We start from the raw sequence: 20,742 nt of genomic DNA on the forward strand, positions 1-20,742 counted from the left end.
CCAGAGTCCCACCCCTGACATGTAGGTTGAGGCCCCATTGGGCACCGCCCCCCCCACTTGCCTACCTCATGACTGGTGGTGGGAGAGCACTTTGTTCCAAGGTGCGAATAGAGAGGAGGTAAGGGGGTCTCCTGCCAGACAGGGTCCAGGTGAACCAGGATCCAGGTAAAGCCCCTCCCTGCAAACCAGGCAAGGTCTCCACGCACTCTTTACTGATCAGAGAGCTGGGGAGGGGTGTGGGCCAGCAGGTCCAGGCCAAGGGCTTCATCCTTTTCCTCTGCCCAACCCCCCACCCCACAAGATTCTCCCATTTTGGACTGGACCTGCTACCTAAGCATATGGAACCGATTGAAAGAATTTGTATGCTCACCTTATAATTTATGCAAATCAACTCTGTAATTAACTATAATTTGGAGGCATCCTTTGGTATTTGAGACATTTATCCATGAGGAAATGCCCTAGTGATAATGCTCCCGTATTAACATTATTTACTCCACCTGTGTGGTCTCCTCGCCTTGTTTCCCCCCTCACTCTGATTTTCTGGGCTGGAAGGTGGGGAGGGCCAGGGAAGCCCCTCCCTGGAGCCTGCCTCCGTCCTGACGCCTGGGCTCCCCCAGGGAGTTGTACTCGCGCCCTGTCCTCTTAATCTTCCCTGGGATTAAAGGAAAGGGTGCAGCTCTGCCTCCTAAGCGCCCCACCACTCTACTCTCTCCTGCCTGATGAGTAGCTTTCTGCTGAGTTTTTTTTCACACTCTTAAGGGCCTCAATGTTCTCACCTCTGAAATGGGTAGAGGAAGGACCTGTTGGGGCCTTTACAGGATAATTACTGAAAAGCTAATGAGAGGACTGGGAATCTTCAGTCTAGAGATTTCTAGGGGTGTGTGGGGAGGAGCAGTACAAGAGTTCAGGGCGAAGATGCCCTGACTGAATGGGAAGTGGTCACGAGAAAAGTCTCCAGGCCACTCTCCTATGTGGGTCATAATTCCTAGTTTCAGAGTGCTTTGGGAAACCAGTCTTATCCTGTTTCATCTGCTTTCCCCTTCCTGGTCTTCTGTCCCTCTCTGCTCCAGGACATGCTCCTATTAGCCTAAAATTCAGTTCACGTAACTCGTTGGGGACGATGGGGGTCCACCTAAATTCACCTCCAGGCCCCTTCTCCCTTTCCAGGCCATGTTCCCAGCCTCTTCACTCTCTTGGAGTTCTGGGATTCCTGAATTATCCATGAAAGTTCTTGGCTGGGCTCTGCCTCTGGTTCTAGGTGAACTCTTGTCCGTTCCAAGCTGCCCCATGCTACCCTAAGTCAAGGAGAGGGTCTTCCCTCCCTATTTGGCAATGAGAGATCCCAGATCCAAAATGTGAATTCTATTGGACCCTCCTGGTGGTTCCAAGTTGAGAAGTAACTGAAAAGGAGACAAAGGAAAGGGAGGAGGGACAAGGCTCCAGCAGAGGAGAGACCTGCTTCAGCTTCTGCAGGGAGGGACCATGTGAAGGGGAGAGTGTGTGTGTGTGTGTGTGTGTGTGTGTGTGTGTGTGTGTGTGGTCTTAAAAGTGGTACTTCTTTCTCTCCCACCATGTCCATGGAGGAAACAAAAGGAGGGGGTTGGAATTTGGAGAGTTCCAGCCATCCCAGCTCTCTCCCCTGGCGATGCTCTCATTTCCTCCATCCTGAAAGAACCACTTTTGTCCCTCTCCCACCACCTGGCCAGCCTCTGCGGAGGGAAGGATGTCCTGCTCCTCCCCACCCCGATCCCCACCCCCACCCTCAGCTGGCTCTTCCAGCCGATATCCTCCTTTCCTGGCAGATCTCAGAGACTCAGATCTCAGCCCCACCGCTCCCCCAGGAGAGCTGGGGGGCCACTGTTTCCTGGATTATCCTAGAAGCTTCCGAGGCCGTGAGGACTTGGCAGCATCCCTGCCCGAGTCTCTCACCTCCCACTCTGGCTCTGACTGTTGCCTCCTTTATAAAGCTTGGCTCTTCCATCACCCCCACTTGCCCCTCACTGCCGCTGCCAACTCTGGGCTCCATGGACTGGTAAGAGGGGCTGTTCCCTGTCCAGTTCAGAGGACAAGAGGATCAGGTCTTCACTCTAAAGTGGGGATCATTGAGAAGGGGTTAAAAGGCTTGATTCTCTCTGTACTGGGGAGGAGGACCTAAGAGGGAGATAGTGGATGCATGGAGAACGAAAGAGGGTTCCTTGAGGTCTCTGGACTGGGCTGAGATCTGAGGCAGAAATGGAGCGGTGATTCACCACTTTCACCGGTTAATAGATGACTGGGGACTTCATTCTGAGGAAAAAGATGGGCTAATATAACAGACATACAGGGCACACACTCACCACATGGAAGTTCATGCATGAGAGCATATCTGCAGAAGTCATAAGGGAGAAACCGCTGTGCATGGCCTGTGGGGAACACCCTTTATGATGGAGGAGAGAGGACAGACACCCCACATTCAAGCCCCAAAGGTACACACTGGTGGGTAGGTACACACTGGTGTGGTGATTACGCACAGGCATGGTGGGTACACACACATCTGTAGATACACACATCTGTAGACACACACACACACACACACACACACACACAAATGCACTAGCCTCAGCTGGGCTCATCTTTCAGACCAAGAGTGGTTGTGATGCTACAGGGACATTTGGGTTTATAATAGAATCAGTGCTCAGGGTAGTGCTTGGCCCTGGGTAGACCCTCAGTAAGTGTTAGTTCAGTGAATAAAGGATGAACGAAAGAAAACCATTTGGCTCCAGCTCTGGACCTTGTCCAGTTTCCCAGGAGGCTTGAAGAGTGTGGGGGAGAGGAGGGGATATGAGGAAGGTGTTAGTGTCCGTGATCACCAGCTCGCAGTTGGCTGAGTGCAGCCTGGAAGTGGGGGATGGGAGAAGAGAAGCGTGAGCAACTAGGAGACCAGGAATCAGGAGATTGGGGTTCTGCTCCCTGCTCTGCTTCTAACCTGTGTGACTTTGAGCTACTTGCCTCCTTGTTCTGGGGTTTAATTTCCCCTACTAGCAAAATGAGGGTTTGCACTGGACAATTTTTATGGGCAGAACAGTCTATAGTGTTCTGTACTATAAGAATGCAGATATCTGTATTCTTATAGTGCAATCTCCATGGAGGGACAGTTGAGGTTTGGAAGAGACCACAGCAATCCAGTCCAAGACGGGACCAGTTTGTCCTATCTTAGTAACAGCATCTTGATGGCCTTGATCTGGGGAATAGTTTAAAAATATCGTCCTCTTCACCTTCAGGATATAGGGGAGCCGGACTGCCAGGGCCATCACTGCTGCCATAGTGAGGCTGGATGGAACAGCAGGCAGAACGTGTGCTTTAGAGCCTGACAGATCTGGACTCCGTTTCCTTCTGTCTCTTAACAGCTCTGTAATCTTGGGCAGGTCATTTAACTTCTTTAATCCTCGGCTTCCTCATCTGTACAATGGGGGCATAATAACAACTACTTTGTTCCATGCTCATGAAAATTAGAGATATTTGTGTGAAGCACCTGGAACGTAGTAGGTGCCCAGTAAATAAATGCTGGTTACTCTAAGCATGGAGACCAATAAGGCTGCTCCAGGTACAAAGTGGATTGCTGACTAAAATGAGGCATGAGAAGCAGAGGGGTGGCAAGAATGGGAGACAGACACTTGTGGCAAAATCTGTCCGTTTACCCCTTTAGTGGAATGAGGGAAAGGAGTAGAAATGGCCCAAGTCCTGGGCAGATCTCAGTGGGCTGCATGGTTCAACTTTGAGGTGAGATGAGAACATGGCAGTGGGCAGTGGTGATCTTGGCAGTCACGTCAACAGATCATGAGCACCATTAAGTAAGGAAACATCTAGAAAGTGGGAAATGGAAAGGGCTGGAATCAAAGGAACAAAAGCAGAGGGGTATCTGGAAGAAAAGAAAGTGCCCTGAGTCAGAGGCAGAAACCCAGGCAGTGCAGGACGTCAGAGCAGCTGAGTTTTCTGAGACAACTGCATCGTGGTTGAATTTCATGCGGATGAGTGCCAGGCAGATGGAGGGTCTTTGCTTCTGGGAAACCCGGGTGGCTGCGGGTCAGGACCAGGTGGGGTGAAAGGGGGCCTGGGGTGAAAGTGGGGTGGGATGTCTACTGTCCAGGGGCTGGATCCCTTTCTATCTTCTTTCCAGGAAAAGATGGAAGGAGCTAGGAAGACAAGACAATCTGGTGCCTATAAATAAATGGGAGCGGGGGCTCAGGTTTCCCATTGAGAGTCAGATCCTTGCTCAGGTGTTAGCACCTTAAGAGCTGCAGCTTTGGGGAACAGCCAGAGGCCAGCGGGCTGCAGGGAGGAGGAGGAGGAAGAGAATGCCTAGGGGTCGAATCAGACTTAACCCAGGAATTCGAGTAGCAGGCTCTGCAATGTGAGCCCATAACTCTGTTCCGGACATGGCTGGGAACTGAGTTGCAACACCAACTAAGTCAAGATTTGCAGGCTGAGTGCACAGAGGTAAAACCGTATGGACAGAGAGGGCTGTCGATTTAGCCATGGCCACAAAGAGCCAGAGCGCTTCTTGAGAATCTACATCTCAGGGGCCCAAGAGTCGGGAATGAAATCTGACTGATCTGAAAGTACAATCCCTGACATCTGGGAGGCACCTCGCGTCTTCCCAAGTGCCTGTCCTCTACCCCGCAGGGCGGCTGCTCTAACCGCATTTCACCCACGAGGAAACTGAGGCTCAGAGCAACCTCATCTGCCAGATCAGCTTAGCAAATGCAGGGCTGGAGCTAGAATTTTGGTCTGTCAACTTCTAGCCCAAAGATCTTTGTGGATATACCTTTATCCAACAAACATTTCCTGGGAACCGACTTATTTAATAATTATAACGCTACCAACGATATCTTCCCTTTACTCTGAGCTTACCAGGGGCCCCACAGGCTAAGCGTTTTAAGAACATCAATTCCTTTAAGCCCCAGGAAACCCTCCCAACTTGTACTCAGGTTGTCCAGATGAGGAAACTGAGTCTTACAAAAGAGGGATTTGCACAGATGAATCAGACCCTGATTCTGGATACGAGAATGTGTATGTCTGGTGGGGGGAACCACACACAAAAAGATCGATTTTCAAGTGGCTTGTGGATCAGTTTAGCTGTTTAATAGTCGCACTTCGTATTCAGGAAAGGTAAACCAACGGTGGTGGAATCGGGGCTGTACCCGCGAAAACGAATCAGCCTAAATTCTGCTCGGGCTGTACGAAATAGACTGTAAAGACAAAAACGAAATTAAAAAAGCAGATGGCAGAGTCCGTAGGGAAAGCCAACCGAGGCAGCGAAAAAAATTAGGAAGTTGATCAGAGTGCCCCCTGTAACAAAAGAGTCATTTCAGGAGGTCAAAGTGGCCGGTTCGGGGAGGCATCCACCGGGAAGGGAGTTTCGTACCCGGTCGCACGGGCCATTCCTGGCGGGGAAGGAGAGGGAAACACCCCTACCCACCGCGCTGGATATCTCAACCAACTCTGACCTTGAGAGAAGTTTTTAGGTGGGCGTCGCAAACGCCCTGAAATTCTGCACTGTGTTGCAGACAGTTGCACTGTGTATGTGCATTTGTTTTTCTCAAAGGAATCCAAGACCCTTCCCCAAAATTATGAACCTTGGGTTTAGACATTCAGATGAGAATAGGGAAGGAATGGTGGCAAGGGTTCGCGCAAATGTTTGCAGAAGTGTCCTTTCCCAGGGCTATCCCGGCGCCTGCCCCATCTTTCAGAGCCGGGGGCGAGGGTGGCTGGGCGCAGGCTGAGCACCTCTGGGACCGAAGGGAGCTCGGGTGTATTGGAGAGGCGGACCTGGGAGGCGCTGGGGTTGCTGCCCAAGGGTAGATGGAGAGTGAGGGCTGAGGCGCAGATAGAGACGGGCCAGATGGATGGGAAGAGGAGAGGAGGAGGTTACTCAAAAATAGGTGAGTGGCAGGAGAAAGAGAGCCGGGCAGCAAGAGAGAGAGAAAGGACCGGGGAAGGTGCTGGTGGTGGAAAGAAGCGGCGGGAGGAATGGTGAAGGAGGGCAGCGGCCAAGACCAGCTTCTCACGGCCCAGGTCTGGGTGTAGACCGGACACATCCTTGGCGCTCAATCCTGTTTCCTTCTATCCTCTCAGTTCTGGGGCAGCGCTGCCCGACTGGGGCGGGTAGGTGGAGGGCCGTGGAGGCAAACGGCGCCCTAGGTTGACTCGGTATCACCCCCAGAACCCGCCCCCTCCTCCATTCCCGCAGGGTCAGAGTCCTGGGTGCCCGCCAAACCGAGACAGCTCAAGGGCAGTTTTCCACTCGATGGGGCGGGCCCCAGAACCTGGGAAACACTCCGCCCAGGCCCCTCGCCCCAGCAGTGCAGGGACCAGGGAGGAGCGAGGGAGGGGGCAGGGTGCCACCTAGATAGCGATTCCCTCCGCCCGCCCCCTCCCCGCTGGCCCGGCCCGGCTCGGCCTCTGGTCCGGCAGAGCCCGCAAGGGTTAAAGGCGGCCACAGGTGAGGTGGGCGGGGCCGCGAATTCGGGAAAAAGGAGCGCAGGGCCGAGGATGAAGGCAGAGAGCGCGGTGAGTCACGGGCGGAGCTGTCCTCGCTCGCTTGCTCGCTTGCTCGCTCGCCGGCTCCCGCCCGCCCTCCGCCCTCCCGCCGCCTCTCTCCGCCCCTCCTCCGCCGCCAGCCGCCGGGTCTTGTTGCGGCCCCCTCTCGCCCTCGGCTCCTGCCCCTCGCCGCTGGAGAGCCCGCCGGCGCGCGAGGCCCAGGAGCGCCCGTCGGGAGGGCGCCAGCCTGCCGTGCCAGGCGCCCGAGCGCAGCCTCGAGGTAGGAACCCGGGTCAGGGCGGCGAGGGGTGCGCGCATCGGGGATCGTCTCGGAAAGACGCGCCCGGAACGCGCCACAGCCTCCTCTGGCCTCGGGGGAGGTGGTCTTAAAGAATCCGAGGGGTTTAGAGCCCCGGCGGAGTGAAAACGGGGCGGACGGGCGAGGCTGGAGACTGGGGAAACTGGAGCGACTGGGACAACTGGAGGATTGGAACCTTGAGGACCGGGAGTACGGAAGTCCTGACCACCTGAGCACCGGTGATGGGAGAGGCAGCCGGCGGAAGGGGGAAGGAGGGTGTCTCTACCAGCCTTCCCGACTTGGGGAGCGGCAAGCAGGGGTACGCGCCCGGCTGTCTCCCTTCCCGACATCTCGGTAGCAGCCTAGTGCATCCCAGGATTGGGCTCCCTGGCCCTGTGGCGGGAGAGGCCACTCTGGAGCCTGGATCGTTAGCCTCCCTCCCGCCCCCAACCCCTGGGGCCGTTCCCAGGCGCCAAAAGCTATTAGGGTCCCAGGCCTCACTGCTCCCGCCCAGCCCCTGCTGGGCTGCCCCGCCTGGGCCTGAGGCTCCATTCCTGCCTCTTCACCCTGTTCCTTTCTTGTGGTGAGGCAGCAGGAGCCTGAATAGGCGCTCCAATCCCCCTCTCCCTCCCTCTCCCAGACCACCAGGGCGACCTCCCTGGTCCCAGAAGCAGAAGGTGGTAGGGTCATCCGAATCCTGATTTAGGAAGGAAAAGTCCCTGCCCTAAACCACTGCGTCTCCTCCCCCATCATCAGAGAAGGCTCAGGCACCCAAACCCACATACTCCAGGCATCACAGCAGGGCCCCCAGACGTTAGGGAGAGGTGGTGAGACGAGGGGGAACCTCAAGCGACAGGTATGTGGTCCAGAGAGGGGTGGGGGGTTCTTTAGGTTCCCAGTGGTTTAGGGAAAGAGAAACAGACCAGGAATATACTGTATATACCTCTGGTTCACAGAGGTATATACAGTACATATGTACTGACTGAATGAATACATTTTTTTTCAAGTGACTTCTCCAAATATGGCCTCAGTTTTCTCTTCTCTAAAATAAGAGGACTGGCCTGGAGCAGTAGTTCTCAACAGCTGGCTGCATGTTAGAATCATCTGGAGAGCTCCTAAAAATGATCCAGGCCTAGAATGCACGCCCTATATAATCTCTTTGGGTAAATTCTTCCTCTTAATTTCTGTGTGATTCCGGCTTTTCCTGTTGCTCCCCCCACTCTGTCCCTGAATCCCTTAAGAGGGTGGCAATTTTATCTTCCCGAGCGTGCTGGTAAGCTCTTCTCTGGCCGACCCCTCCGAGCTTCACATCTGGTCTCCCCTAGATTGGAGGAGGGCAGGGGTAGCAGCCAGAAAGCTGGCTGGGCACTGGTGTAGGTCAGGACAGGGAGGGGGGTTTAGTTTCTCGGGCGGGGAGAAGTCTTCTGGAAACTGACACTGCAGTTGCACCCCAGGGAGGTGAAGTCCCTGCCAGAGGGAAAGGGGCATGGGAGTGGGTTTGGTGGGGCTGAGGCAACCCAGCCAAGGCAGGGAGCTAGGGTGAGTGGTGTAGAGCAGTGAAATGCTTTTCTTCACTGAGCAGGCCTCAGGGATGGAAGGAGAGCTCTTTTTCCAAAACCTCAGAAGCTGCTTTGGGCTTCGGGAAGTCAGGTCACTTTAAGCTTCGGGTTAGACCACCTCCCTCTCCCCAGCTGCGTCCTGAGTTAAACTGGGGAAACTGAGATGGGCCTAGATTCTCCATTTGGGCTGGCAGCAGATCTGCGGGTGGGCGGGCGTGGGGGCAGGGGTTATGGGGCAATGCCACTGCCCCTCCCACTGGGCTGGGCAGCTACACTGGTTCCAGCATTGTACTCTACTTGTATCTGACTGACCTACTTGCCTGGGACCAGCCCAACTTCCAGGATGAGCTGGGTCCTATAGGAGGGATCACCTAGCGGAAGGTAGCCTTCCATCATCTGCGCCTCACACCCTCAACCCTTCCCTAGCACTCGCAAGTTCTCTTAACTGATCTTTAGTCCCCACCCAGACAGGCCTTCCTCTTCTTCACCTGGGGATGGGAAAGAAGCATTTGACAGGGAAGGGAACTGGGCTAGGACGGGAAATGAGACGGTTACTTTCCTCACTTTACCTCATCTTTTCCTCCTTTAGGTCCCACCTGAGGTGCCCTTGACCATCCCTGTCCCCCACCCCACCCCGGATCCCGGCAATGCTAACCGCCGTCTGTGGCTCTCTGGGCAGCCAGCACTCGGATGCGACTCCCGCCTCCCCGCCGCGCCTCGACCTGCAGCCTCTCCAAACATACCAGGGCCACACGAGCCCGGAGGCCGGGGACTACCCCTCCCCGCTGCAGCCTGGAGAGCTGCAGAGCCTCCCGCTGGGCCCAGAGGTGGACTTCTCACAGGGCTATGAGCTGCCGGGGGCCTCCTCTCGGGTAACCTGCGAGGACCTGGAAAGCGACAGTCCCTTGGCCCCGGGACCCTTTTCCAAGTTCCTGCAGCCGGACATGTCACACCATTATGAATCGTGGTTCCGGCCGACACACCCAGGCACCGAGGATGGCTCGTGGTGGGACCCTCATCCGGGTACCAGCTGGATGGACCTCCCCCACACTCAGGGCGCGCTGACCTCACCTGGCCACCCCGGGGCGCTTCAGGCTGGCTTGGGGGGCTACGTCGGAGACCACCAGCTTTGTGCCCAGCCGCCCCACCCACACCCGCACCATCTCCTCCCAGCCGCCGGAGGGCAGCACCTCCTCGGGCCTCCCGACGGGGCGAAGGCCTTGGAAGCAGCCGCCCCGGAATCCCAGGGGCTGGATACCAGTCTGGATGGGGCGGCCCGGCCCAAAGGCTCCCGGCGGTCAGTACCCCGCAGCTCAGGCCAGACCGTGTGCCGCTGCCCCAACTGCCTGGAGGCGGAGCGACTGGGGGCTCCGTGCGGGCCCGATGGGGGCAAGAAGAAGCATTTGCACAATTGCCACATCCCGGGCTGTGGGAAAGCCTACGCCAAGACATCGCACCTGAAGGCACACCTGCGCTGGCACAGCGGCGACCGCCCCTTCGTGTGCAACTGGCTCTTCTGCGGCAAGCGCTTCACGCGCTCAGACGAGCTGCAGCGCCACCTCCAGACCCACACCGGCACCAAGAAGTTCCCCTGTGCAGTCTGCAGCCGAGTCTTCATGCGTAGCGACCACCTGGCCAAACACATGAAAACCCACGAGGGCGCCAAAGAGGAGGCTGCCGGGGCGGCGGCGGGAGAGGGCAAGGCCGGCGGAGCGGAGCCCCCCGGGGGCAAAGGCAAGCGCGAGGCCGAGGGCAGTGCGGCTCCCTCCAACTGAGCTCCTCGTCCCGCCTCCCCGTCCCGCCTCCCCGTTGGTCTCCCCTGGGGCCATCAGAAGAGAGCCCTCTGGCCTGATGCCCTTGTGGGGGTGGCTTGAGTAAGAGTAGGTGGTTATTTATTGAGAGGGAGGGAAAGTGGTGCGGGGGTCAGGGAGCTGGGTCGCTAGGGGTTTCATAGTCTCTGGGGCTGGACAGGACGGACGCGTTTGACTGGGCAGGGAGGAGCTGCGCATGCCCATCAGTTCTCCCCTTCCTCGCTCTTTCACTCACGCCCCTGGGCTGGGGGGTTGGGGCGGACTACCCCTACGGTGGCTGGAGGGCCGAGGGGATAGGTTGGAGGATACGGCGCGTCCCCGGAGCAGAGAGGAGTGGGGCCGCCCCGGGCGCTCCGGGTAGCTGTCTGGACACGTCGTTAGCGCCTGGGAACCCGGACATAAAAGGGCCTCTGGAGCCGCGCTGCAGCCCGGGTCCCTTTCATCCCCCTTAGAGTGCTTTACCCCGGGGTTTCCGGAGGGAGAGCTGAGATGGGGTAGCAGAGGCTGGGGGTCCCCCTAAGGGAGGAGTTTCTATCTGGCTGGGAGGATTGTCACCGCAGAAATAATGTCTCTGATGTGCCTCCTTATTAAGCCTTCCAGACCCAGTCTGATGGAGCCACGAGGGAAGAAGGGAAGAGAGCCAGAATGGGCGACAGCTTCCAGCCAGAACTGTGGGGTGGAGGAGGGAGCTAGATGTGGAGGTTGAGCAAGGAAGTCTCCTCTAAAATGAGAGAAAGGGATTTGGTCAGGGAGTGGAACTAAGCCCTTCCCTCTCTAACTCTGATTCAGTCCTTAACTCTTGGTCTTTATAAAAGTAAAGTTCGGTAGTCCACTGTCATCTGTCACCCCAGGCAGGCCTTCAAGACAGCCAAGAGCCCTTGCTTCAGAATTGATGTAGTTCCTCACCCTTGGTGCCTGGCATTTGCCCTCCCCTTAGGGTTGGAAGGAAGAGGGTTACCTCGGTTGGGTGAGGGTAGGTGGGGGTGTCCCAGCAGAGGGACCTCCAGCGGTTCCTGCTCAGAGCAGAGGACTCTGTCCCTGCCTGGCCATCTGCTTGCAGAGAAGCTAAGCCCCACTCTTTCTTTAGCTCGACGCTCCCCTTTCGTGCTGCCTAAAAGCCTTGCCCCTCCTGTAGAGTGTGTTAGGAGGCTCCTGCCCATCTCATCTCTTGTGGGGCTCCTCTTCCATATGAGGAAGTTGTCCTGTCACTGGAAGGGGCCTGCCTTCTGAGGTGATGTCCAGGAAGCTGTCCCTGTTCCCTTCTTTAGATGCTAGAAATACACCCTGTTGGTAATCCTGGAGTGGGGAACGTGGGGAGGGAGGGAAGCCAGAAGAGGCTGAGCCAGGCAAAAGGAAAAAAGCTGATGGGGGCAGGGACTGACAAGCCACAGGAGCCTGGAACTAGTGGGCTTTCCCAGGCTCCAGGTAGAGGCCTTAAGATTCCCCCCGACCTCCCGTTTCCCTGCCTTTCTTTCTCCACCCAGAGCCCTGTGCAAGGATTAGTTGTGTATTGATTTTTTAAGTTATAAGCAAAGGGTATTTTATTTAATATTAGGACATGTGTGTTCATGTTGTGTGTACCTGTGTATGTGTGTGTTTCTGTGTGTGTGTGTGTGTGTTTCTCTACTGAGCCTGGGGTCTCCAGCCAGGGAGACCCCATCTTGTTCACCCCAGCCGAGGTCCTGGAGCCTAGGCCCACAGCATCTCTTCTTTCCTTGGGGATATCAGTCCAAGGATTGGGTGCTATTGGGAAGTGGGGCTGGGATCTGGGTGGGAATATGTTTGTGTAGAAGAGAGCCCTTCTTAAGAGGGATGGGGTGACTCTCCCTGAAGGACGCATGGGCCTGGGGTAGGTTAAGAATTAATGTCCTTCCTTTATGCTCCCTCTTCCCCTACCTCCTGCTAATCCGACCAGAGGTCCCTTTCCTTGCTGAGAGGGCTGGGGGCAGAAGAGAGTTGGCAGTGCCTGCAAGTTGCCTAGCCAGGTGGATGAGGGGGAGAGAGGGAGGGCGCTGTGGGTGTGAGATGCCGTTTTCCTCCAGCTGAGGAAACCAGCCACCTCTCCCTTTGCCACTAGGACTGCCTTTCCCAGTGACCATCCTCAGGGGAACTCCCAAATGTGCGTTGGGGAGAGGACAGCACGGATATTCCCCCCATGGAGGCCCCGAGCTCTAAGGTGTGCTGGTGAGGGCTTTGGATAGGTTTTCTTCTGCTCCCCTCTTTTATAGATCTAGGTTGCTTGGCTGTCTGCCCCCTTCTAGGCAGCCCCCTAGAGGAGAAATGTAGGATTTTTTTTTTTCTTTAAGTGCTGTGAACCCATTTTGGGGGGGGGAAGGAGGAAGAAACAGCCTGTGTTTTTTATGCCATAATAAAGTAATCAACCACATCACTGCTTCATTTGTCTTCCAGCTCTGGTTTCCTTTTTGACTCATGGTGTCTCAGCAGCAAGGACCAGACTGGCTGCAGGGTGGAGTGGACACTTCTCTTTGATCCTGCAGCCCTGGGCAGCCTCACCTCCCTTTGTTTGGGGGCAGAGCTGAGCTGATTGAAGGGTCTGATCCTGCCTGGAGGTTGTTGATGCAGAAGGAGGGTGGCGCTCCCTCGGGGTTGGTAGCTGGGCTGACTGTCCCTCCCTGGTCTTCTCCTGTGGAGATGAAAAGGTTCTAGATATTTCCTTCCTCTTCCACATGGAAGCCCCCTCTTTCGCCTCCCCTGCCAAGAATGCCGGTTCCCTGCCTTCCCACAGATGGCCAGCCCCTTGGCCCCCTCACCCCACCCCCGTGGGTGTGTGCCTGTCAATCAGGCCTTCTGGCTCTGAGAGAGGTGGGGGTGACTGACAGCGATTTCTTCACCCAGGATGATCCCTATCAGGGACAAGGTGATGAAAGGCAGCCAAGATATCTGATGGGCTCCCACCCAGCTGAAAAGCATGAGGGAAAGGTTCCTAGTGCAACTCCCAGCTAGAGACCTGCCACAGTTATGCAACCACGGTGTGCACAGAATTTCCTCACTGGACCCATCACGAACCCCCGGATATGCACACTTTCCCAGGCTGCTCAAACACCTGGTGCGCAGTTGGTGCCTAACACACATCAGATGAGTAAAAGCCTCATGGCTCCAGAGCCCCAAACCTAGGAAAGTTGACAGAGGATCAGTTTTTGGCTCCAAGGGGGCAGAGTAGGGTGTTACGTTCTTTCACCTTTCCATCCTACATCTTGGCCAGAATTATCATCTACCCCAGTGGGATTCCTGTTTCCCCCCACTCTAACCCTAACCCAATTTCTCAGAGCCAAATATGGTACCCAGGCTGGCCCATTCCACCACTTGTTTGGGAGAGTCTGGGGTCACAAAGTTTCTTAAATGGGGGCATCAGAATGATTTAGGGGTTACAGAGGAAAGCAGACCACTTGAGGGGGCCAAATGTTTGTTTCTGTCTGCCTGGGTGGAGGAGGGACAGGCGTGTTACGGGGACCTCAGGCCCATCCCACTCCCTGGGGCTCCGCTTTTGTCTTCCTGGTTCTGGGGGACTTAGACCCCAGGAGCCTGGGGAGTCCTCTCCTGCTGTCCCCCATTGCTGCCCCCAGGGACAGGAGGGCAGCTGTGAGGGCAGCTGTGGGGCTGGCTGGGCCTGTCTGGGCAGGGCTGGGACTGCCCCTCCTCCCCTCGCAGCTCCTTCTGCCTCTCACTGCTGTGGCCTCTCCCGTTGTGGAGCACAGGCTCCAGACGCGCAGGCTCAGCGGCCATGGCTCACGGGTCCAGCCGCTCCGCGGCATGTGGGATCTTCCCGGACCGGGGCACGAACCCGCGTCCCCTGCATCGGCAGGCGGACTCTCAACCACTGCGCCACCAGGGAAGCCCTGACCTGCGTTCTTATCGGGGGCCTTTGGTGGGGCCCTGACGCTCACTTGCTTGCTCTGACGGCAATGCTGCCAGGCTGCAGCCACAACCCCCCCCCCGCCCCCCCTAGCCGCCCCCCCGCAATGGAGCCCGAGGCCACCTCTGACCCCTCAGTTCTGGCACCCCTGGCAGGACAGTCCTAGAGGGGCTGAGAGGGAGTTTGGGAAGTCAAAACACCTGGGCTGGCCCTCTGGGCAACGTCTCTGAGTCACCCTCTCCTCTCCTGGGAAGTGGGAATAGAATCCCTCTCGGGTGCGTGAGTGAAGTCAGGAATGGGAAAGTGACCGAGGAACCTGCAGCCTGGGGACTGCAGCCTGGGACTGTGCTGTCCTGCCCGGTCCTGCCCCCCAGCGGGCAGCTGGGGAAGTTCAGGATGTGAACCGGCTTTCAGGTCAGCCACTTCGGGGACTCACGTTTATCACCACAGTCTTGATGTTTGCTTCTGGAATGACGTCCAATGGCAACCTCCCGACCCCCACCCCATACATCACACCAGAAGCAGCCTTCACCTCCCATTAATCCTGGCGAGTCTGGCTGCTCAGCACCTGCAGTGTAAGTTTGAAAAGAATCTCAGGCGCCAAATAGTCCAGTTGCTCCCACCCGGTAGAGGGCATATTAGAGTCACCCATGGAGTTTTTCCAGATGTTCCAATTCACTCCCCAACATCCCACCGAATTATGTCCCTTGGGGGTGCAGTAGAGCAGAGCTTCTCAAACTTTACACCTGGGGGTTTTGTTAACACGCAGATTCCTATTCAGTAGGTTTGAGGTGGGGCCTGAGATTCTGCATTTTTAACAAGCTCCCAGATAACGCTGATGCTGGCAATCCGAGGACACTTGGAGAAGCAAAGTATTATATTGTGTTGTGCAATGGGAGTTGCGTCGTTGAAAACTAATCCCTCCTCATCCCAACCATGGTTGAGAACCACTGATCTAGTCCAATGCCTTCACTTGCTATTGGAGGAACTGAGGCAGGTAAAGTGACCTGCCCGAAGAGACCCGCGGAGCTATATCATAGCAGGAGCAGGATGAGATGCCAGTCTGCACAGTTCCGGGTAGTGCTCTTCTCTGCCTCCAGCCCAGCTTCTAGGTCAACCTTCTGTGCAAGTGGCAGTCCCCTTTCTGAAAGTGAAGTCCATCTCCCTGGAGACAGCACCCTCTTGGGAATCATTCTTGTTTATCTAGAGGAAATCAGAAAATATCTCAGATTTCAGATGTCCCAACAGCCTTATCTGGCAGGTCTTCCCCGGCCATCACCCAGCACACCTGCCCGCAGCCTGCCTCCTGGGGAAACCTCGACCTCAGCCTTCATTCCCATCCCAGGAGTGACCACAGGCTGGGATGCTGTGGCCAGGGCTCCAATCAGCAGCCCTGATTGGTTGGCAGGGTGGATGTGGGAGAAGTACATAATCTGCAGTGTCTCCCCTCCCCCGTTTCCTGGAGGGCTCCATAGAGCAAGAGGGTATGAGATGCATTAGCTTAAATGCTGGTTATGGAGATGGTTTATAGAGGAAAATGACCTGGGAAGCAGAACATTTGGGCTCGGAGTCTACCTCCACATGGATATGTGCCCCCTTGGCCAGGATTTCTCCCTTGCTGTTTCAGTTCCAAATCTTTGGGCTAGAAATTTCCAAATTTCCTTTCAAAGCTAACCTCCAGTGAGTTTGAGCACTGTGGGGCAGAATTGGCCTTTTGGAGGTCGGATGGATTTTGTGCCTATGTGCCTTAAAAAAATGCATTAACTTATTCCTACACCTCCTGACCTGTGACCACTCTTTTTTTAAGCATCTGTATTGGAGTATAATTGCTTTACAATGTTGTGTTAGGTGCTGCTGTATAACAAAGTAAATCAGCTATATGTATACATATATCCCCATATCTCCTTTGCGTCTCCCTCCCACCCTCCCTATCCCACCCCTCTAGGTGGACACAAAGCACCGAGCTGATCTCCCTGTGCTATGTGGCTGCTTCCCACTAGCTATCTATTGTACATTTGGTAGTGTATATATGTCCATGCCACTCTCTCACTTCGTTCCAGCTTACCCTTCTCCCTCCCCCTGTCCTCAAGTCCATTCTCTACGTCTGCGTCTTTATTTCCTGTGTGACCACTCTTATAGATCTTATTTCCGAGGGGTTGGGGAGTGGGAGGTGGGAGATGGGGAGGAGTAGGAGGGACAGGACAGAGAGAGGATGCGGGGGAGGGGGCACCAGCCTGGCGTTGTACCTTTGTAATTCAAACCAGGTCACAAGTAGCTGAGGTTCTTCCGTCATCTCCGGATGCCCTAGCATTCCCCGTTCTCTAACAAATCAGCCAAGTTTTTCTTTCCTCCTCTTTCACGTGGGCTCCTTTCCACCCCCCAGCTCCCTCTCCCGACACTGGCCCCATTGGAGGAGCTAGCGGATTCGTCGCAGCCTTTATCGGGCCTGAAAGCTGCGCCCGGGGTAGGGCAGGCAGCCAGCAGGACTCCGAAGGCCGCCTCGCTCCAAGAAGTGGTGCTGGCGCGCGCCCTGGTGGAAAATTAAGGAACTGCAGGTGCTCGATTCCGACTCCGCCCCCAGGCCCAAAGCCTTCCAGGTCATCTAGGAGCCTCCGCCCCTTGAGACCGACCTTACCCGAAGCGGAGGAAGTGGCGCTCGGGACTAGGCTGCGGATCCTGGAGGGAGAGAGGGTGAGGGGCATACAGTATCGGGGAAGCGAGAAACTGGCAGACAGAAGAGTGTCGTGCGATTCTTGGAGAGGGCTTGGGCAGCGAGGGAGACGCTCCCGCGACTGCCCTGAAGGGTCAGGACTTCTGGGAGAGCACGGCCCTCGGAGCATGCGGTCTGCGCCCGTCTGCTGGCTCCCAAGTCTGGAGCCTGGCGAGAGTGGGCGTCTCCGTCGCGCACGCCGGGCATCGAGTGTGCGTGCGGTGCTGAGCGTCCAAAACCCGACGGCAGTGCCTTCCCTGAGTGTCTCACGTGTTGGGAGAAGGGCTCCCTAGGACTGCGCCCCGCTCAGGATAATGGAGAGGTGGCACGAGAGGGACACACTCATCTCCACCTCTCCGCAGATGGCATCGTGGAGCCCTGACACTCCATGTTCCTGCGACTGCTTTGTCTCGGTGCCCCCGGCCTCGGCCATCCCAGCTGTGATCTTTGCCAAGAACTCTGACCGGCCCCGGGAAGAGGTGCAGGAGGTGGTGTTTGTACCGGCAGGCACTCACGTCCCTGGGAGCCGGCTCCAGGTGGGTTAGGCCTTATAGGGTGCTGGGAGTTGTGGCAGAACTAGGCATTCTTCTAAGACCTTCCTCCTCTGCTCCCCCCACGTGGGAAGCTGCCAGATGTGGTGAAATGAGCATGAGCTTTGAGTCCACCGACCGGAACCTAACCTATTATTTAGCCTCTGTCGACCTCAGTTCCCTCATCTGTAAAATGGGAATAATAAGACCTTCCGCGAAGGACTGTGTAAGGTGATGGGCATAAGTGCCACCACTTTATAGGTACCTCCTCCTTTCTGAGTGGACTCTCCCTTTCTCCTCCCTTATCTCCAGTGCACCTACATTGAGGTGGAACAGGTGTCAAAGACCCATGCTGTGATCCTGAGCCGCCCTTCTTGGCTGTGGGGGGCTGAGATGGGTGCCAATGAGCATGGTGTCTGCATTGGCAACGAGGCGGTGTGGACCAAGGAGCCAGTTGGGACAGGGGAAGCCCTGCTGGGCATGGATTTACTCAGGTGTGGACCCTGCCTCCCTCATCCTGTCAATATACCAGAAATCTGGGGCTGAGTACTGACCCAGGCCATCCTCCTTGCCCTGCCCCCAAGCCTGGTTCACAAGCGCCTCCCCCTTTCTGCCCACTTTGTCATCATCTCCAGGGAGGCTGTCCCTGCCCCGCCCCTCTCTTGGCCCCATCTCCACAGTCTGGTAAGGAGCTCCCAAGTGTGGCCATCTCTGGGCTTCTGCTGACCCAGAAATAGGACAGTGGTTTAAAATTTTTTTCAATAGAAGTGAAATTTTTTTCAAATGAAATCTCACGAGAATTTTGATTTGTAAAACCACTAAACATGGAGCAGCTCTGATTGAAGAGGTTGGAGGGCTCAGGGCACTTCTTTCTCCAAGAATATGTTTCAGTCCTTTTCATGAACCCCTTAGAGCACAGCTTGAAAACCACTGGCCTATATGTGCTTAATACAACCAATGTTGGCTGATTTTCTCTGTGACTTGGGCCTGTCACCAAACCTCTCTGGGCCTCTTCTGTCCACTGAAGCTCTGCCACCAGCCATTGATACCCCATCGCCCTCTGTCCCCTGGACTCTGTTTGTGCCAGGCTGGCTTTAGAACGTGGCAGCTCAGCCCAGGAGGCCTTGCACGTGATCACAGGCTTGCTGGAGCGCTACGGGCAGGGGGGCAGCTGCCGGGAGGACCCCATGCCATTCTGCTACCACAACACATTCCTGCTGGCCGACCGGACTGAGGCATGGGTGCTGGAGACGGCGGGGAGGCTGTGGGCTGCGCAGAGGATCCAGGGTGAGGGGCCTGGTGCTGGGGCCTGCCTCCCAGAGGTGTTCCCCTTTTGGGGTGGGAACAGTGCTGGGGGCAGGGAAGGCCCGATCCAGGAGCAAATGTCTCGGGTGGTGGGGGCATCCAGGGAGATGGGAAATGAGTCCACTCAGGAACTTATCCTCCCCCCTCACTTGGTTGAGTCCTCTTGTGCTCCACCCTGCCGCTTCCTCTGGGGAGCCTTCCTGGACTTCCTGGTGGCCAGGTTTCTCCCTTAAACGCAAGCAGGTTCCTCTTCTTGATGCTCACCACAGCTGCAAGCTCACAGTTATTTCTGTGATCGGTTTGTCTGTCTCCCCCTCCACGAGGGTTGTCTGTTCCCTTCACCACTGTGTTCTCAGCACCTAGCTGAAACCCTGGCACAGGACAGGGGCTTAACGATAAATGAGCGACTCCCCATCTCCTCCGCAGAGGGGGCCCGCAACATCTCCAACCAGCTGAGCATCGGCACAGACATCTCAGCAGAACACCCTGAGCTCCGGCCCCATGCCCGGGCCCAGGGCTGGTGGGGTGGGCAGGGTGCCTTTGACTTTGCCCAGACCTTCTCCCTGACCCAGCAGCCTGTGCGCATGGAGGCTGCCAAGGCCCGCTTCCGGGCCGGGCAGGAGCTGCTGCAGCAACGGCAAGGTCAGTGAGTGGATGGGGTGGGGGCCGGCCTCCCTCCCCTCCCACAGCTTCAGGGGGCTTAGTCTGAGGCCGGAGGGCCCCCTTCTGCCCTGGCAGGGGGCATCACGGCAGAGGCGATGATGGGCATCCTCAGGAGCAAGGAGAGTGGCATCTGTATGGACTCCGGAGGCTTCCGCACCACGGCCAGCATGGTGTCCGTGCTGCCCCAGGACCCCACACAGCCCTGCGTCCACTTCCTCACTGCCACGCCAGACCCGTCCCGGTGAGAGTGTGGGGAAGGCTGGGGAGAACGGGCCAGGCAGGGGAGACGGAAGGGTGTGATAGCCCTCAATCCTTCCATCCCTGTCCCATCAGGTCGGTGTTCAAACCTTTCATCTTCGGTGTGGGAGCGGCCCAGGTCCCCCAGGTGCTGTCCCCCACTTTTGGAGCACAGGACCCTGTTCGGAGCCTGCCTCGATTCCAGACTCAGGTGGATCGCCGGCACGCCCTCTACCGCGGACACCAGGTGGCCCTGGGGCTGATGGAGAGTGAGCAGGTAACCCCCAGGGAATCCCCCACTCCCAGCTGGGACTCTGGAAACGTGAGGGGACCTGGGATTGGAGGAAAGACTGCAGAGCTGGGGAGAGGAGTCTCTCCCTTCAAAGCCAGCTGTCCAGGAGAATGTTGGGTGCTCCGTCCTTTCTCCTGCTTCTGTGAGACGGCAGCCACGCCCCCCTTCCGGAGGGAAGCCGGTCCCAGGGACTCAGCGCTACCTTTCCCGGGCAGGATCGTGGGCAGCAGCTCCGGCAGAAGCAGCGGGACCTGGAGCAGGAAGGCCTGGAGGCTGTGCGGGGGCTGCTGGCCAGGGAGTGGGCCCCACCCCCCCAGGAGCTGGGCAGCCTCTTCCAGGCCTTTGTGGAGAAGGAGAGCCGGGTATATGCCTGAGCCCGGCTCCTCCTGGCTTGGCCTGGGGTGCAGCGGGCTGCAGTGGGCACAGGACCCCTGGGGTAGAGGGACAGAGCAACCCCTTCACCGCCTCCGCCTTGTTCTGAGTGGCCGGGTTAGCCTTTGCCTTAATAAATGTGTTCTATTTCCTCGTTCAGTGTCCAGGGCCAGTGGGCGTGGGAGAGCCGAGAGAGGGCAAAGGGCAGCCCTGAGGCGGCTGCAGGGCCTCTGGGTGCCTTGCTGGGCGGTGCATTTTTCTGACTTGGTGAAGGTCTTGGGGGGCCCTGTGGGGAGAGGAGGTGGCCCCCAGGCGTGTGGGTGTGTGTACACGGAGGAGCATGCATGCCTGCCACAGCAGGTGGCCGCTACGTGGGGAGGATTAGAACCACGGCTTTTTGGTCCTTGACCGGAATCTCCGAAGGGCACTCCCTAGGGGGGGGCGATGTGTGCACCGCGAGATGGCCTGAGACGGGTGCCAGTCCCTTGGGTAGTTCCTGCAAGATCCTATTCTTTAGAATCAGGCTCTGTATTCCTTCCACTGTTTCTGGGTGCTTTTACTGACAGCTTCCC

At 56.8% G+C, this 20,742-nt stretch overlaps 2 protein-coding genes across 3 annotated transcripts; both read left to right on the forward strand.

The window, feature by feature from the left end:
• The first annotated feature begins 9,023 nt into the window (after positions 1–9,023).
• Positions 9,024–11,423, forward strand: SP6 (Sp6 transcription factor). Its single transcript, XM_032615924.1, has one exon. The coding sequence runs from the start codon at positions 9,024–9,026 to the stop codon at positions 10,149–10,151; it is 1,128 nt and encodes a 375-aa protein (XP_032471815.1). The 3' UTR covers positions 10,152–11,423.
• Positions 11,424–16,664: 5,241 nt separating this feature from the next.
• SCRN2 (secernin 2) lies at positions 16,665–20,324 on the forward strand. Of its 2 annotated transcripts, XM_032615926.1 has the most exons (8): positions 16,665–16,752; positions 17,134–17,307; positions 17,614–17,795; positions 18,389–18,588; positions 19,033–19,248; positions 19,345–19,510; positions 19,603–19,783; positions 20,014–20,324. In XM_032615926.1, the coding sequence occupies exons 2-8, from the start codon at positions 17,134–17,136 to the stop codon at positions 20,170–20,172; spliced, it is 1,278 nt and encodes a 425-aa protein (XP_032471817.1). In that variant the 5' UTR covers positions 16,665–16,752; the 3' UTR covers positions 20,173–20,324. The 2 variants fall into 2 exon arrangements, with proteins under 2 accessions (XP_032471817.1, XP_032471816.1); XM_032615925.1 differs by having other exon boundaries at positions 16,697–17,307.
• Positions 20,325–20,742: the final 418 nt, after the last annotated feature.

Source organism: Phocoena sinus, chromosome 20 (genome assembly GCF_008692025.1).
Source record: "Phocoena sinus isolate mPhoSin1 chromosome 20, mPhoSin1.pri, whole genome shotgun sequence".
In the NCBI taxonomy this organism is placed as follows: Eukaryota; Metazoa; Chordata; class Mammalia; order Artiodactyla; family Phocoenidae; genus Phocoena; species Phocoena sinus.

What these genes read in the sequence shown, in the direction of transcription:
- SCRN2 (XM_032615925.1), top strand. Translation starts at nt 17,086, where the DNA reads ATGGAGAGGTGGCACGAGAGGGACACACTCATCTCCACCTCTCCGCAG. An exon ending in GCCACGCCAGACCCGTCCCG is followed by an intron (nt 19,511 to 19,602) that starts GTGAGAGTGTGG and finishes CTGTCCCATCAG; the next exon opens with GTCGGTGTTCAAACCTTTCA. An exon ending in GGCTGATGGAGAGTGAGCAG is followed by an intron (nt 19,784 to 20,013) that starts GTAACCCCCAGG and finishes TTTCCCGGGCAG; the next exon opens with GATCGTGGGCAGCAGCTCCG.
- SP6 (XM_032615924.1), top strand. Translation starts at nt 9,024, where the DNA reads ATGCTAACCGCCGTCTGTGGCTCTCTGGGCAGCCAGCACTCGGATGCG.